This window comes from Eucalyptus grandis, chromosome 11, assembly GCF_016545825.1.
Source record: "Eucalyptus grandis isolate ANBG69807.140 chromosome 11, ASM1654582v1, whole genome shotgun sequence".
NCBI lineage: Eukaryota > Viridiplantae > Streptophyta > Magnoliopsida > Myrtales > Myrtaceae > Eucalyptus > Eucalyptus grandis.
In genome coordinates this window covers 34,948,105-34,963,192 of record NC_052622.1, presented here as the reverse complement: position 1 = coordinate 34,963,192, position 15,088 = coordinate 34,948,105, and the positions used below count along the sequence as shown (strand labels likewise).

The following is a 15,088-nucleotide window of genomic DNA, read 5'->3' as shown; positions in this document are numbered from 1 at the left end:
TTTGGTTCGGCTTTTGGGGAATGCATTTGCCAAAATGCAAATACTTTTGGGTGAATGGGGTTTTCCGAAATACAAATATCATTTGGTAAAATTTGCATTAGGATACAACTTTGGCCAAAATACCGTTTGGTAGAATTTACATTTGTAAAGGACTTTTATTAAATTAAAAAAAAAAAAAACATTTGTATTATTTTTTTTTTGAAGCCCGGCCACCAGATCGCCGGATCCGACTGCCGAACTGCCGGATCCGACGGCCGATGGCCGGGCGCGAGCCCGGCGACGTCGCCCGGGTCGCGCGACCTCGGCGACTAGGTCGCGTGACCCGGCGACGGTCGCCCGAGGTCGCGCGACCCCGACGACGATTGCACGAGGTCGCATCGCCGAGGCGACGTCACCGGGTCGCGCAACCTCGGCGACCGTCGCCGGGTCGCGCGACCCAGGCCATCGGGCCGCGCGACCCACTCGCCTAAGGTCCAGCGACGGTCGCCGGGGTTGGGCGACCCTCAGGCGACAGTCGCCGATGCGCGGGACCCCTCGGCCAGCGGTCATTGGCCTCCGTGCGGTGGTTTTCCTCGCCTAATGAACAGTACCTCGAAGATGAACAGTACCCAAACTTGCATTCTCAAAATACAACTTCCCAAAGCACCTCCGGACCTCCATTTGGCTAAAGACCCTTAGAGCCACTTGGAGATGCAATTGCATCTCGCCAAAGTCACCCAAAAAACCGAACCAAACACGTTTGCATTTGGCCAAGGGACTTTGGAGTCCAAATGCTCATCCCCAAAGCTGAACCAAACAGGGCCTATGTATGCTTGGTTCGCGTACATACGAAAACGTGTATCTCTTCAAAGCTTCTTGTGGAGGACTTGCGGCTTCGTGGACGTGCGGCTTTGTAGACTTCGGTGGCTTCGTTCTACGTAGGTCTTCGGCGGACTTTGAACGGCAAGGGAAAAGAAGACTTGCAACTCCTTTTTGCTTTTATACGTGTGCCCATGAGGTCAAAACTTTGACCTGGGGCCCACCTTATTTTCCTTTTTGGCTTCACATGCAAGGGACGCTGCAGAGGCTTCTTCGGCGTTAATATGTGTGCGCGCCAAAGTCAAACATTTGACTTTGGGCCCCACATAACTAACTTATTTGGCCTCCTCGTACGCGTGAAGAAAACTTTGATGCCCCTTTTTTTTATTTCCTTTTTTGTGCAGTTTCAAAAGTTTAGCAAATCACGTTTTGTAAATATTCAAACTCGATTATGTTACTTTCTAGATCAACAACCCATCCTGTATCACTCATGAGCACACTCTTCGCTCGAATGGCGCATGTATATGTAAATCCTGGGATTTTCTTGTGTCCTCTCATAATGGATAGAATTGATACATAGCCTATTTGTCCAATGAGCTTGACACTTTATTTGCTCTACGTTAATTTTCTTGAAAACCTAAATGAGCCAAAAAAAAAAAAAATTGGCGTACGCTATTGCTCACAAAACTTCATAATCACGTTAATCATGGGACCACCAATATAGATATAAAAGAGAGAAAGGTGGTCTTTCTTCAGCGCAATGATATATCAACACAGTTGAGGATCAGAAAAAGGAAGGGAATTCATGAAACTTTCTTAAGAAAACGTCAAAATTTGTCTTTAGGGAAATGATGGACGAGTATACCACAAGTTGCGTTCAATCAGCCACGACAAACAATTCGCAAAGACTTGGACGGAGTCCTTCATTCTCCTTAGAACCGAACCTTCGCGACAGTGACGTTTTTGTTTGTTTATTTCACGGACGATATTTACAGCTTGTCGCGCATGCAATAATGTATATTGAGGAGTCAACCAGCCATGGAAGTATAGTCCGAATAAGCACATTGGCCAAGAATCTTTTTCTCAACAGTGTTTCTCAAGAAATCATTACAATTTAGAAGCAATGATTGACTTATGAATAAAAAATATCGTAAGGTACTGAAATGTTTCCTAACATTCGGATGTTTGTGGTATGACCTTCGCTAATCAGCCCTCCGGCCTCATTCTCATCGTTGGAGGTGAAGTCATTTCTATCGAGCCATTACGCTTCTGCCCATTTTCTTCCCATCCCGAAAAAGTTCCAGTAGTCGCATGCATCAGAACCAAAAGAACCAAATAAGCATCCTCAATGCATAAGTAAAACCATTGATGTGACAACAAATGCATCCGAACTTTTTAACTCACTCGATCCACACTATCCACAAGATGGCCAAACATGGCCTCCGAGATTACTTTGCGTGGAAGATACAATGATTAAATACAGAATTGCGTGAAAGTCCTAAACCTTATTATAAAAGTACAGTTAAGTCCTAAAACTCTAAAAAAAAGTGCATTTAAATCTTAAAACTTGTCACCAAAATACAATCAAATTTTAAAACTTTTAAAATATGCCATCAAGTCTTAAAACTTATTACAGAAGTACAATTAAATCCTAAACTTTTCAATAAGTACAATCAATGAACGGACTTGATTGTACCAATTTGATAAATTTGAGGACTTGATTACATTTTCTAAAAGTTTTATAACTCAAATGCACTTTTGTAACAAGTTTTAGGATTTAATTGCATTTTTGGAAAATTTTAGAATTCAATTGCACAAATGTAACTACTTTTAGGACTTCTAATATATTTATCTTTATGTACAAAGTACTTTACACTAGCAGTAGACGTGATATAAATCAGAAGTGAAGTGGATATGGAAGGAAATGAGTTGAAATCAGAGAGTGAACCCACACTTGTATGGTAGTGGAAGAAAATTAAAATTCTTGCATGTCATTTCCATAATCGTCCTTCCGAAAACCTAGACAAGACAAAGGATGCATAATTAAATATATTTACTTCTTATTCTTTCTCCATTATTTTCCTTCAGTGTCTATCTAGATAGGGAAATTATATTTTTCCTTTTTCCCCATTTCCCTTAAATTTCCTTCCCATTCTAAATAAATAAAAAAAAGAAACAAAATTGGCGTCGTATCGAAGCACCCAAAGATAATTACCGCGTCAGTTTGCCAAATCAGTGTTCTTATCTCAAATACCATCCCTCTTCATTATACCTAAAGTGAATCTTCTGGGGTTGCTGCAATCTGTTTCTAAGATGGAAAGTTCGCGGTTTGAGCAAATAACCAGTTCAGTTTTTCATAATGGATGTAAACTAGCTTGCATATCAGGTATATCTTTGCGACTGATGCGTTTTAATCCGTGAAGTTTGTGGGATATTCATGGAATTCGAATGAAAAGACAAATAGAAAATAAGAATAAAAAAACCCGAATTTGGAGTATCCTGCTTTCAGGCAATTAGCAGGGTTCAACAAGCAACCGATATTTCACAATCTAGTACCTTGGAGATGACGATACTCTTGACACAGAGCACAAAAATGGCAAAGGAAATGAGCAGAACAATCGGCGCATCGGTTCTGCTCTAAATTGAATCTCTTCCTCATCTTGGAGCGATTGTAGCAACCGCAACAGCAAGCTCCAAGACCAAAGGTTAAAGCAGCGGCTAAACAGTAGAGTGCGCCTTTCTTCACGCAAGCTGCGACAAAACGAGAACATGACATAATAATTATAGTAATCATCCATCATCCTTCCAAGTTATGCTCTTTCGTTTTCATGAACTTAATCTACGGTTAAGGCAAACTGTCGTTATTTTTACTTTATTTTTTCACAATCCGAGGTAAATTACTGTGGCGGACCCTCGAAGTTCTGAACTTACAGAACGGAAGCTTATTTTTCAACAGTTTAGACCATTTTGAGCTGTTGCCGTTCGGAAACACGGCATGCATTCACAGGTTTTCTTCTCCCTACCAGCTCACTATTCTGCCGCTGGAGCTCCGCCGTCTCTCTCTCTCTCTCTCTCTCTCTCTGGTTTACTCAGATGGTCAAACTCGAATCCTCTCTGGTGTTACTCAGATGGCAGATTTCGAATATGAGGCTGACCACTTATTGGTGCATATATAGAAGATGGAATTGGAATATCTCTTTATTGGCACGCAGACCAATCGCTGAGACATTGATCTCGTTCACAACCATCATCCTCCTTCGTTCGCACGCACAAAGAAGAAGATAGTCGATAAAATACTTACATGAACATCCTTCTTCCGCATCCTTCGCGATCCTCCCAAAAGTGACGCATGGGCAAAAGAACGTTGTCCAACCTGAAACGCGCACAACAGCAACAACATACGTCACAGGGCAATCATGAACTATACTTGATGTACAACTTCGAGTGGACAAAAAAGGAAATTACAGCTGCATAAATCGTCAGAACAATGACAAATCTTGGAGGACCAAGAGACATGTCTCGTTTGCGGCAGTTGATGATGATCATTGCCATAGAAAAAACCAGAGGCCACGTATCTTCGAGCTTCCCCCATGGTTACGTCCTTTTTAAGGTTTTGCAAGATACGGAAGGTAACGATGGCCCCCGCCCCCCCGGGAGGGTGGGGGGTGTTGTTGGGGCGCAAAAAGTGTAGGTTCCTCCTGTTTGAAAAAACTAAGGTGAACGGGTCTTATTTATGAACGCGCCTTGTGATTTTAAAGCTTACCTAACGCAAAATTGATGTAGTGAGAAGGTATATATGGCCGATCATGCTTCTCCACTTGCCTAATGTATACCTCTCACTACACTACATTCATATAAATCAAACCATGCAAAATGACTTTTCGTTGATGTGGAAATTGGGTAGCTGAAGGACTCAGCAGACGAATGTGGACGCCATTGGAAAGACTTGCCAAGTCGTCTGAGCGAGTCAATTTTGACGTTTTCCGAGTCTTCTTGGTCTTCTATGCACTCCAAGTTCCATGAACATGTACTTGCAGAAGTCTCAACTCTCCGGCCGCGCGGCCTAAGGATGGATAGGGACGATAGGAATGCTGACGGATGACATGCATGATATGAGCCCAAGGCCGCTGTTGCCCGTTCCATCGTTTCTACTGATCCGTTGGTTAAGAAATAAGTGTCCCTCTAACACTCCGTTTGTTTCACAGAAAAATGAATAATTTGAAAAATATTTTCCCAAAAACAATAGATTGTATTGCTTAAAAAAATGAATGAATGAACAATATTTTCATTTTCCATAAAAAAATTTAGAAATAAATTATGTTGCTAATGAATATATTTTCCATTGACTAATTATTTTAAATAATACAAACAAAATATTTTCTAAATCATTCATTTTCTGCGAAATAAGTGGAGCCTAATTTCTGGACTAGCAGGCTTAATTGGGCTCTCCCAAATCTAAATCAAGAAACTAGAACAAAATTACAATTATGGACTATATATATTATTTCCCTAGCCGACGCCTTCCTTTTTTTTTTTTTTTTTTTTTTTTTTGATAATCTAAAGGGGCGAGCGCTAATAGGCCAACTAACTGATGGCTAGTCATGGTTTATGATCACTTGAACTAGTTAAGATAAGGCATTTTGCTTGTGCATATGGCCTTATCCTAAAGCAGTTTATATGCAGTTAGTGAAATTTAAACATGCGACTTCCAATTACTAAGTTGGAAAAATTTACTAAAGTCCTAATTTACTCCGATCCACATGATTGGGCCCGTATCACTATTGTTAGAAGTGTAACGAGTTTTCTCCATAATGAAGCCTATTATAGTGTCTAACCAGTAGCTAGAACGTAGGAATCTTTCTAGAATTTCCATGAAGTTTTGTAAAAGGGTGGGCTTTCACATAGTACAACACAACTTGTGGATGATTTCATGCGTCATTCTCATAAAGTTAATTTTTGTTGTTTCCTTGTAAGTCTTTCTTAGTCCTTTGCCTCTTCATCAAGTTCCATGAACTTTCAATTTAATGTAGTAATCAGAACTTTCAATTTATTGCAGTAATCGGAGCAATTTGCACATAGTTGATGAAATTTGAAAATATGACTTTCGATCCCTGCCTTAGAAATCCCTTGACACACCAATCAACAGCACAAATCGAGATAATAGTACAATGCAAATTGTGAAGGACTTCATATGTTGTCACCAAGCCAATTTTTGACATTTGCTTTTGAGTCTTTCTTAGCCCTTTTGCCTCTTCATCAAGTTCCAAGAACTTCCGGTTGATTGCAAAAATGTCCGTCTCCACAATTATTCACGAGAAAGGTCAAAGGAGACGAATGAAAGCGCGTTCCTTAGAAATCCCTTGACACACCAGTCAATAGCGTCAATCGACATAACAGTACCATGCAAATTGTGAAGGACTTCATACGTAGTTGGCATAAAGTCAATTTTTGACGTTTCCTTTTAAGTCTTTGTTAGCCCTTCCACTCTTCATCAAGTTCCACGAACTTTCAGTTTAATGCAATAATCTCCGTCTTTGCAATTATTCACGAGAAAGGTCGAAGGAGACGAATGAAAGCGTGTTTCTTAGAAATCCCTTGACTCATCAATCAATAGTGCCAACCGAGATGATAGTACAACGCAAATTGTGAAGGACTTCAAACGTAGTTGTCATAAAGTCAATTTTCAACATTTCCTTTTAAGTCTTTCTTAGCCCTTCACCTCTTCATCAAGTCCCACGAACTTTTGGTTTATCGCAATAATGTCCGTCTTCGCAATTATTCACGAGAAAGGTCGAAGGAGACGAATGAAAGTGTGTTCCTTAGAAACCCCTTGACTCACCAATCAATAGCGCCAACCGAGATGATAGTACAATGCAAATTGTGAAGGACTTCATACGTTGTCGTCATAAAGTCAATTTTCGACATTTCCTTTTAAGTCTTTGTTAGCCCTTCCCCTCTTCATCAAGTCCCACGAACTTTCAGTTTATCGCAATAATGTACGTCTTCGCAATTATTCACGAGAAAGGTCGAAGGAGATGAATGAAAGCGGGTTCCTTAGAAATCCCTTGACTCACCAATCAATAGCGCCAACCAAGATGATAGCACAATGCGAATTGTGAAGGACTTCATAGGCAGTTGTCATAAAGTCAATTTTCGACGTTTCCTTTTAAGTCTTTCTTAGCCCTTCCCCTCTTCATCAAGTTCCATGAACTTTCGGTTCATCGCAATAATGTCCGTCTTCGCAATTATTCACGAGAAAGGTTGAAGGAGACGAATGAAAGCGCGTTTCTTAGAAATCCCTTGACTCACCGATCAATAGCACCAACCGAGATGATAGCACAATGCAAATTGTTACGGACTTCATACGTAGTTGTCATAAAGTCAACTTTCGACGTTTCCTTTTAAGTCTTCGTCAAGTTCCACAAACTTTCTATTTATCGCAATAATGTCCGTCTTGGTATTTAATTCACGAGAAGGGTCAAAGGAGACGAACGAAAGCAAGTTTATTTTTCTTGGTTGGCCACAGAAAAACGTGTTCGTGTTTGGTATAAAAGGTTGGAATTTGTGGGAGTCTTATTTTATCTCTACTCGTTTCATTGAGAAACATTCCCTCAAAAAGAGAAGAACTAAATCCTATGTCGTTATAGCTGGTCTTGCTTGGCGAGAAGAATGAGCAACCCGCAACGTAATCAGGTAAGTCTTATGGTCCATTGTTTAACATGATCCTGGGAAGATTGTGAGCATCATTTCATATAACATTCACATTTTCAAGTATTTAATTGAATGATGCACATTAAATCATATTCGGTGTATTGAATTTAAATTAGCTGCCCCATGTCGAGCGGACAAAGCCATTTGTGTATCAATCTCGTTCTCTCGAGATGGAATAATATCTACCTATCGTCACAACCATGTTTTGCTGCCTTCTCTTTGTGCGGTAATAGATTGTTTTCATTTTTCTAGAGACGAATAATGACATAAATAGTTTCTAAGCTTATGATGAACGTTTAATCATTAGCGGACTTGAGGGGCAACAAGGCTAGTGGTGCCCCTACCTTCCTAGGTCCAAAATTCCTTATACTCTTAGGTAAAATAAACTCAAGAAATAATCGTTTATATGGTACGCTAGAAGTTTCTCTCGCCTTCTCTGACCTCTATTCCTCGGTTCCCATGGCGTTTAATGATATCTATGTGTTTTATCTTGGTTTAAATTCGTTCCATCTATTCTTTTAACCTCAACTTGGTTCTTGTTAAGTGGCTTAAAATGATTGTCCTTGCTTAGTGGCTGCAAAGAAAATTTGGGGTTTATTTTCTGGAAGCTCTTCTAGAGAGCAAAAGGGGGCTGTCTGAAGTTCTTAGGTAAAAATCACATACAATTATTAATTTATGGAAAAATTGTCCAAAAAATCATAAACCTATTGTAGGACGGCAATTTCATTCTTGAATTTTCACTTATACCAATTTAATCATAAACATTTTGATAACTTGCTAATTTTATCTTAAACCTTTCAACTATGTCAATTAAGTTATAAACTTTATGATGATCATAAAATTTTTAATGACTTGCCAATTTAGTCATTTCGATCAATTTTGACATAAAATCACTGACATGGATAATATTTGCAATTTTTTATGATTTTTTTAATCTTTTTTCCCTTCCCTTTTCCTTTTCTTTTCTTCTTCCTCTTTTTTTTTTTTTTTTGGTCCTTTTCCTTCTGTCCCCATCAACAGTTGATGGTTGGCAACCTTCGTCGGCCTCAAGCAAGGGTCACCCTTGCCAACCTGGGGCAAAGGACGCCCATGCCTCCGTAGGCGAGAACTACCCTCATCGGCCTCTAGCAAGGGCAACCCTCACTCGAGGCTGGTGAGACTAGCCCTCACTTGAGGCCCCAACCTCCTTTAGCCATCAACCATTGATGGCAATGGAGGGAAAAAAGAAAAAGAAAAAAAAAGGAAAAGGAAAAAGAAAGGAAAAAAAGAAAAAGTTTTTAAAAAATTGTAAAAAAAGTGTCCATGTTAGCTTCAGTTGTGCCATGTAGGATAGCTAGTGCTAACTAAACTACCACATTAACGATTTCTAGCCAATGAAGGACAAATTTAGCAAATCATTAAAATATTTATGACTAAATCGGTAAATTATTAAAAGATTTTGGGCTAAATTGGCATAATTAAAAAGTTTTAAACTAGATTGACAAGTTTTCAAAAGATTTATGATTAAATTTGCACAATCAAAAAGTATAGGATTGAATTGGTTATCATACAATAAGTTTAGAACTTTTTGAACAATTTTCGTATTCATTTATTTAGGGAACAAATTTGTTGAAAATAAGAAAGTACATGGAGAAAAGTTAAACAGGGGCAAAAGTACACGTTTTTTATTTGTAATATTCCCAAAACTATTGGTTTGTTTATATTCAATGTCAACACGACGTGTTCACCTTCGGAGCTTACTTAACAAATTTCCATTTATATTCACACGGAAACACGGAATTTGTCAGAAATGTTTTTGACGCTCCATTTTACTTGCATAACATAAGCTTATGATGACAACCATGAAGTTTAATTACCATACTAAGCTATAAAGAATGGCCACAACACGGCTTAATGAAAGGGAAGAACATGAGACACCATTTATAGAGCATAAAAAACCATCGTCTTGCTTAGCAGCATGCGTATTATCACATTGATTGCGTTGTAACCTATTCAGCATGCTCGAAACGGTGATCAATCCGGGATGCAAGATCATGTCTCAATCTACGTCCAGAATATTCTTCACGGCGTGCCTACAGCCCGGCCAGAGCATAGTATATTTAGGGTTCGTCATCAACTGCGCGGAGTAAACGAGAAAGCCTATGAGCCGGAGATTCTTGCCATCGGCCCTTATCACAGTGGAAATGACAAGTTCAAATTTATGGAGGAGCAAAAACTGCGGTATGTGAAGCGGTTGCTTTGGAGGAGAAGAGAGGGGAGCGTCGACAAGTACATGCCAGCTCTAAGAAGTATGGAACAGTGGGCGCGTGATTGCTACGCGGAAGCCGTCGACCTCTCCCAAGAAAACTTCCTAGCGATGATGCTCATTGATGGTCTTTTCCTCGTCGAGTTGTTCCGTAAGAATAGTATAAAGGAACTGAGAGACGAGGACGACCCTGTTATGAAAGAAGATTGGATCCGATTCTGCCTCCCGCGCGATTTAGTGCTGCTCGAAAACCAAATCCCCTTTCTCATCTTGGAAGAACTGTATGGCCTCACTAAGGGTCCGGAAGAGCATTCCGAGCTCATCGACGTTGCCACCAGGTATTTGAATTTCGTACCAAGTGACTCAAATCGCGGGATGCTTCGCGAGAGCAAACATCTTCTGCATCTAATGCACACATGTTTGACTGGCTTGCCTCGTCGGCATCGGCTAAACCCCAGAACCAAGCCGATGACAGAGAAATTCATGTCCCCTGCGGAGCTCAGGGAGTTCGGAGTCAGGTTTAGGGTGAAGAAAAGTCCCGACCTGTTAGATATCACATTCAAGGACGGGACGCTCGAGATACCTGTATTGACTGTACAGGACCACACCGAGTCGCAGCTTCGAAACCTAATCGCGTACGAGCAGCACCGTCCAAGCGGGGAAGTCAACTACATGACAGATTACGTGACGTTCATGGATTGCCTCATAGACTCTTCAAAGGACGTCGAGCTGCTCCGGGCTGCGGGGATTATCAAGAACTACATGGGCGATGACGAGGCAGTTGCGCAGATGTTTAACGAGATGGGCGACTATGTCACCCTGTCCAACTTCTACTACGATGATATCTTCCGCAGACTGAATGCGCACTGCAAAAAGAGGTGGAATCGTAGTATGGCGAAACTGAGGAGGGAACATCTGCATAGTCCTTGGGCATTGTTGTCCATTTCCGCAGCCACCATGCTGCTCCTTCTCACTGTCGCACAAACAGTGCTTACTTATCTTGCTTACAGAAATGAGGGCAAAAAAGGGTGATCGATGTTTTGTTTGAATTTTTCCCTTGGAACAATTGCTTGTGTTCTATAGCCACTAGTATTGTCTTGGTTTTCCAATGAGGACTTTCCACGTGTTTAATGGAAGATATTAGATTATTTCTAAATTAGACAGTATTTTTACATCAATTAGGGTCATGCCATGTTATAACAGCAATGTTGTTGTTGATTTCGCGAGATTTATTGTGCTTACACGACTATGGGATTCTATGGTTAATCCCATTTATTGTAGGCAGATTTCCTTCGATACGTGGTGACTAATGAAGAAACAGACGTGGATCCTAGCAAGATTTTAGCCACACTTCATGGCCAGCACCGCAAACACTTCATCAGGTTCGAAGCTTTCATGGCCTCGCTTTTGTCTATAGGTTTATAAAGAATTTTTTTTTTTTTTTTTGTGACCCAGTGGAACCCCGCACAGCCGACAGCTGGGAGTAAACCCCTAGGGTGGAACCCCGCACAGCCGACAGCTGGGAGTAAACCCCTGGGGAGGCACGTAGGAGACCACCACCCATGCACCCCGGGTAAGTCACCAAGTGTCTCCACCTGCCTCCCTTGCATTGCAGGGGCTTCGAACTCCAGCCTCCAGCGTGGAGGTCCTGGAGCCTACCAGCGGAGCCACCCTCGTGGGTGGTAGGTTTATAAAGAATTTCAGGTCTACTTCTTCACCAAATACCGAATGGATAAAGAGAGTGAGGTTTCAATGGAACGAAATGATGAAATCACTTAGAGGGAGTTGACTAGGTGATTAAAAAAAAAACTCAACAATTTAAAGTAGAATAAAACTAGTCAAGATCAAAGTCTAAACAAATGTAAGATTCTAGAATAAAGTTTAGAATCAGTTATGCAGTAGAGCAAACTTTAGAAGCGCTATGCGAGTGTGCAATAGACTATAACAATAATCAATAATAGTTTAAGGATAAGAGAAATTCCACACAATGTTTATAATGATTCGACTTAAATCAAGTTTACGTCCGCTCTCTTACTCTGATAGCTTATTGGCTAAATTCCACTAAATGATCGAAAAGAGATTACAATATTGAGTGTTAATACTTAGTGATAGGTCACACTATCTCACTCAATCACTTCTTTTGTATTTCTCTCACGATCACAAACTTTTTAAACTCAAGAAAGACAAGTGTATAATCAAAGTACAATCAAACTTTGAAATTCTAGATTTTGGGCCTCATCTCTCTTACTTACTTCTTAGCACCTTGGTTTCCTTATGAACTCCTCCACTTCCAAATTAACCATTGAACAGTCTCCAGAGGATTGTCGTCTAACCTACCTGGTGGACAGATCTATATCAAGAAAATTGAGTAGCCATTGAGTGACAGAAGCTAAATCTCCAATTAATTTTGGTTGCCCATGCAACTAGAGTCTTAGTTTTCATAAGTAGATCTTCTCCATTTAAAAAAAAAAAAAATTCTCGGGATTGATTTGCCAATTAATTAAGATTGAGTCAATCAATTCTTTTTAGGTGTGAAATCCAAATCAGATCAATAGCCATTATATTAATTGGACTAGTCGCGTTCGGGACTTGCTCCATACTGAACTTGTCACATTCTAAACTTGCATCGGGATGGGAATGAGAGTAATTCTCTCAAAACTTAAGTCTGAATATGTTCCGTCTAAAGTAAACTTTACAAACTGTACTTGAATTTGAGCTAGATTGAGATGACTTCATTCCAAGATTATTTTCCTCGATCAACATACTTCAAGACATTTATCAGACTTACTAAATTCTCGTGGACAATTTTGTCAACTTCAAAATCTACTAGGAGCTTTTTCACACGAAACAACATATAAGAGTTTTCAATTCTTGATTAAAAAAACCATCAAATCTCTAGTTTTAGCACTTTCCAACATCGATTTGGTTTTTGAAGTTCATTGCGATGCTGTTAGTGCTGTTGCTGCTGTTGTCCTTAATCAAGAAGGCTGAAAGCCATTGCCTTTTTAATGTGATGAACTAAACAATGCCAAGCTGAGGCATTCAACTTATGATAAGGAGTTTCACGCTGTAGTGCGTGGTCTCAACACCGGAGCCCCAACGCGCTAACGAAAGAGTTTGTTTCGTACTTTGACCATGAGGCACTTACGCACTTGAGCTCTCAACATGAGCTTAGCCGCCGAAATGCAGCCTGAAGTGAATTTCTAGAATCCTTATCGCTTGTCCTCAAACGTAAATGTGATGCTCAAATTCGAGTAGCGGATGTTTTAAGCCGCCGACATACGCCTCTCTCCACTATGCAAATCAAGATTGTTGGATTTGAAGAGATGTATACAGAGAGGATCTGGATTTTTGGGAAATTTGGAAATCAACTCTTGAAATTTCACACGGGCAGCTTCATCGTCAAGATGGCTAAGGAAGTCAAGCAGTTACATGAGAAAGTAAGAGACTTTAAAGAGAACGTGCATATATCGCGGTCAAGCAAACAAGTATAGAAAACTTGCATCTTTTAAGGAAGGCGGTCATTCCTTTGAGGTAAAAATGATTTCCAACCCGTCGTCAAGCCAAGTTATCTCTCTCTTTTCTTTTCTTTTTTTTTTTTTTTTTTTTTTTTTTTTGTATGATCTCATCATATATCTATTTTACAAGCCACTTGTGTGCTATGTGTTGTGTGCAGGTTTTAAAACCTTGCTCCTACACTCAGTTTTCTCATTGAGTAAATCGTTCTTTTCAAGTTTTGGAACGCATTAATGATAATGCAAACGTCTCTGAGAATGTGGTGTTTCTGTTACCGTCAATGTAGTGGATCTATTATTATATCATGAAGAATCAAGAGCTTGATGAAGATAGCCTTGAGGACCACTCTTCTCTGACCGAGGAAGAATGAGACTAGAAACATATTGAATATTTATTTGAAGATTTTAATATTTTCTCTTCAAATAAATACTCTTTTATTATTAGAAAAAGCTTCTGGTTATTTTGAAGATTTTTTTTTCTAGAAAAAACAGTGATAGAAAATAAAAATAAAAAATGAAAAGAATAATAAAGGGTCCCAAGCAACCAAGTTGAAAACTCAAATTTCCTAGTTAATTGATTGCCCCTGTGCTTTACAATCAATGTATTAAATTATGCATAAGACACTCACTAACATGATCCAACTAAAAAACTAACGTTATAAGAAAAAACATATTTTTTTTATTGAAAACATTAAAATGATCACTTGCTATAATCAATCATCCCTTTCTTTCTCTATTTACTGGTCCACATTTGAAGAAAATAGTAAAAAAAAAAGTGAAAAATCGAAAAGTGAAAAAACCGAGTTTCCCGATTGGACAAGCATATGAGAAGGTCCTGCGTGGATTAGGTTCATGAAGGAAAGTAATCCATTGATCATGTAAGATTTTACATGATGGATTCGGATCCACATGGACCGATCCAGACAAGTATTTGCCCGGGCACATAAGACCATCCGGTTGTCCTTTAGACCTTGGTTCGCATGACAATGTGGCCCAATTAGGAGTGTCTAGAGGAGAAAGCTAGAGCAAGTGGGGCTAGAATCCATCCAATCTAGACATTCTTGGACTTTCTTGCTTGTATGCTAGCTAGGGTTTCGACGTCGACAATGACGAATTTCGCATATTCTCACTTGCTTTTTCTTCTTCTTCTTCTTCTTTTTCTTTTTTGGACCTTTATTGGATACATCAGTGTTGGGAATCATCATTACACGAGCGATGTGGATGAGGAGATGACAGTAATTTTGGTCAGTCAATTCGTTCCATCGACAGATGAAAGCATTCGCTTTCCTTTACATTTTATGTAAGAAAGTAATTTACATTGGTCGTGTACCTTATATAAATTCTTTTCTTTTTTCAATTAATTAGTGATGCATGAAAAACGAGTTGCTGAATTGCTAATGTGAGGTCGGTTCATCTCCTAGATAAGGACAGCAAGCAAAGTGGAATATTCGAAACTCATCATTGCTAAACGAGTGAATCGCCCAATTACAACAAACATAGTCATGCCATGAAAACTTGTAAAACGTTCAATTGGCATTGATTCGGATTATGTGCTCAAAATACTCGGATGACCTTACACTCACCTTTGAAGTGGTTAAAAATAGAGAAATGCTGCATTATTATTAAAATTAAGCTATAGAATCCATGTGCTAAATCATATGGCAGATTATTATTAGACAGTAAATATGACCCACTTGTTTAATTGACCGTTTTAATCTGTCGCATCATTTGACTACTTTAATATACGACATTTGTGATCCGATATTAACATACCTAGCATTTCTTTTGAAAAATATTCAGTGAAATCTTGCGACCTCTC

General features: G+C 39.5%; 2 protein-coding genes across 3 annotated transcripts; one reads left to right on the top strand and one right to left on the bottom strand.

Annotated features, from left to right (window-relative positions):
- Nucleotides 1-1,853: 1,853 nt before the first annotated feature.
- Nucleotides 1,854-4,580, bottom strand: LOC104417043 (protein PLANT CADMIUM RESISTANCE 11). Of its 2 annotated transcripts, none has more exons than XM_010028368.3 (4): nt 4,264-4,576; nt 4,100-4,171; nt 3,355-3,549; nt 1,854-2,078 (listed from the first exon to the last, which is right to left on the bottom strand). In XM_010028368.3, the coding sequence occupies exons 1-4, from the start codon at nt 4,388-4,390 to the stop codon at nt 2,005-2,007; spliced, it is 468 nt and encodes a 155-aa protein (XP_010026670.2). In that variant the 5' UTR covers nt 4,391-4,576; the 3' UTR covers nt 1,854-2,004. The 2 variants fall into 2 exon arrangements, with proteins under 2 accessions (XP_010026670.2, XP_039161712.1); XM_039305778.1 differs by lacking the exon at nt 1,854-2,078 and adding an exon at nt 2,086-2,817 and having other exon boundaries at nt 4,264-4,580.
- Nucleotides 4,581-7,294: 2,714 nt separating this feature from the next.
- LOC104414202 (UPF0481 protein At3g47200) lies at nt 7,295-10,882 on the top strand. Its single transcript, XM_010025242.3, has 2 exons — nt 7,295-7,491; nt 9,506-10,882. Exons 1-2 carry the CDS (start codon nt 7,468-7,470, stop codon nt 10,784-10,786), a joined length of 1,305 nt encoding a protein of 434 aa, XP_010023544.2. The 5' UTR covers nt 7,295-7,467; the 3' UTR covers nt 10,787-10,882.
- Nucleotides 10,883-15,088: the final 4,206 nt, after the last annotated feature.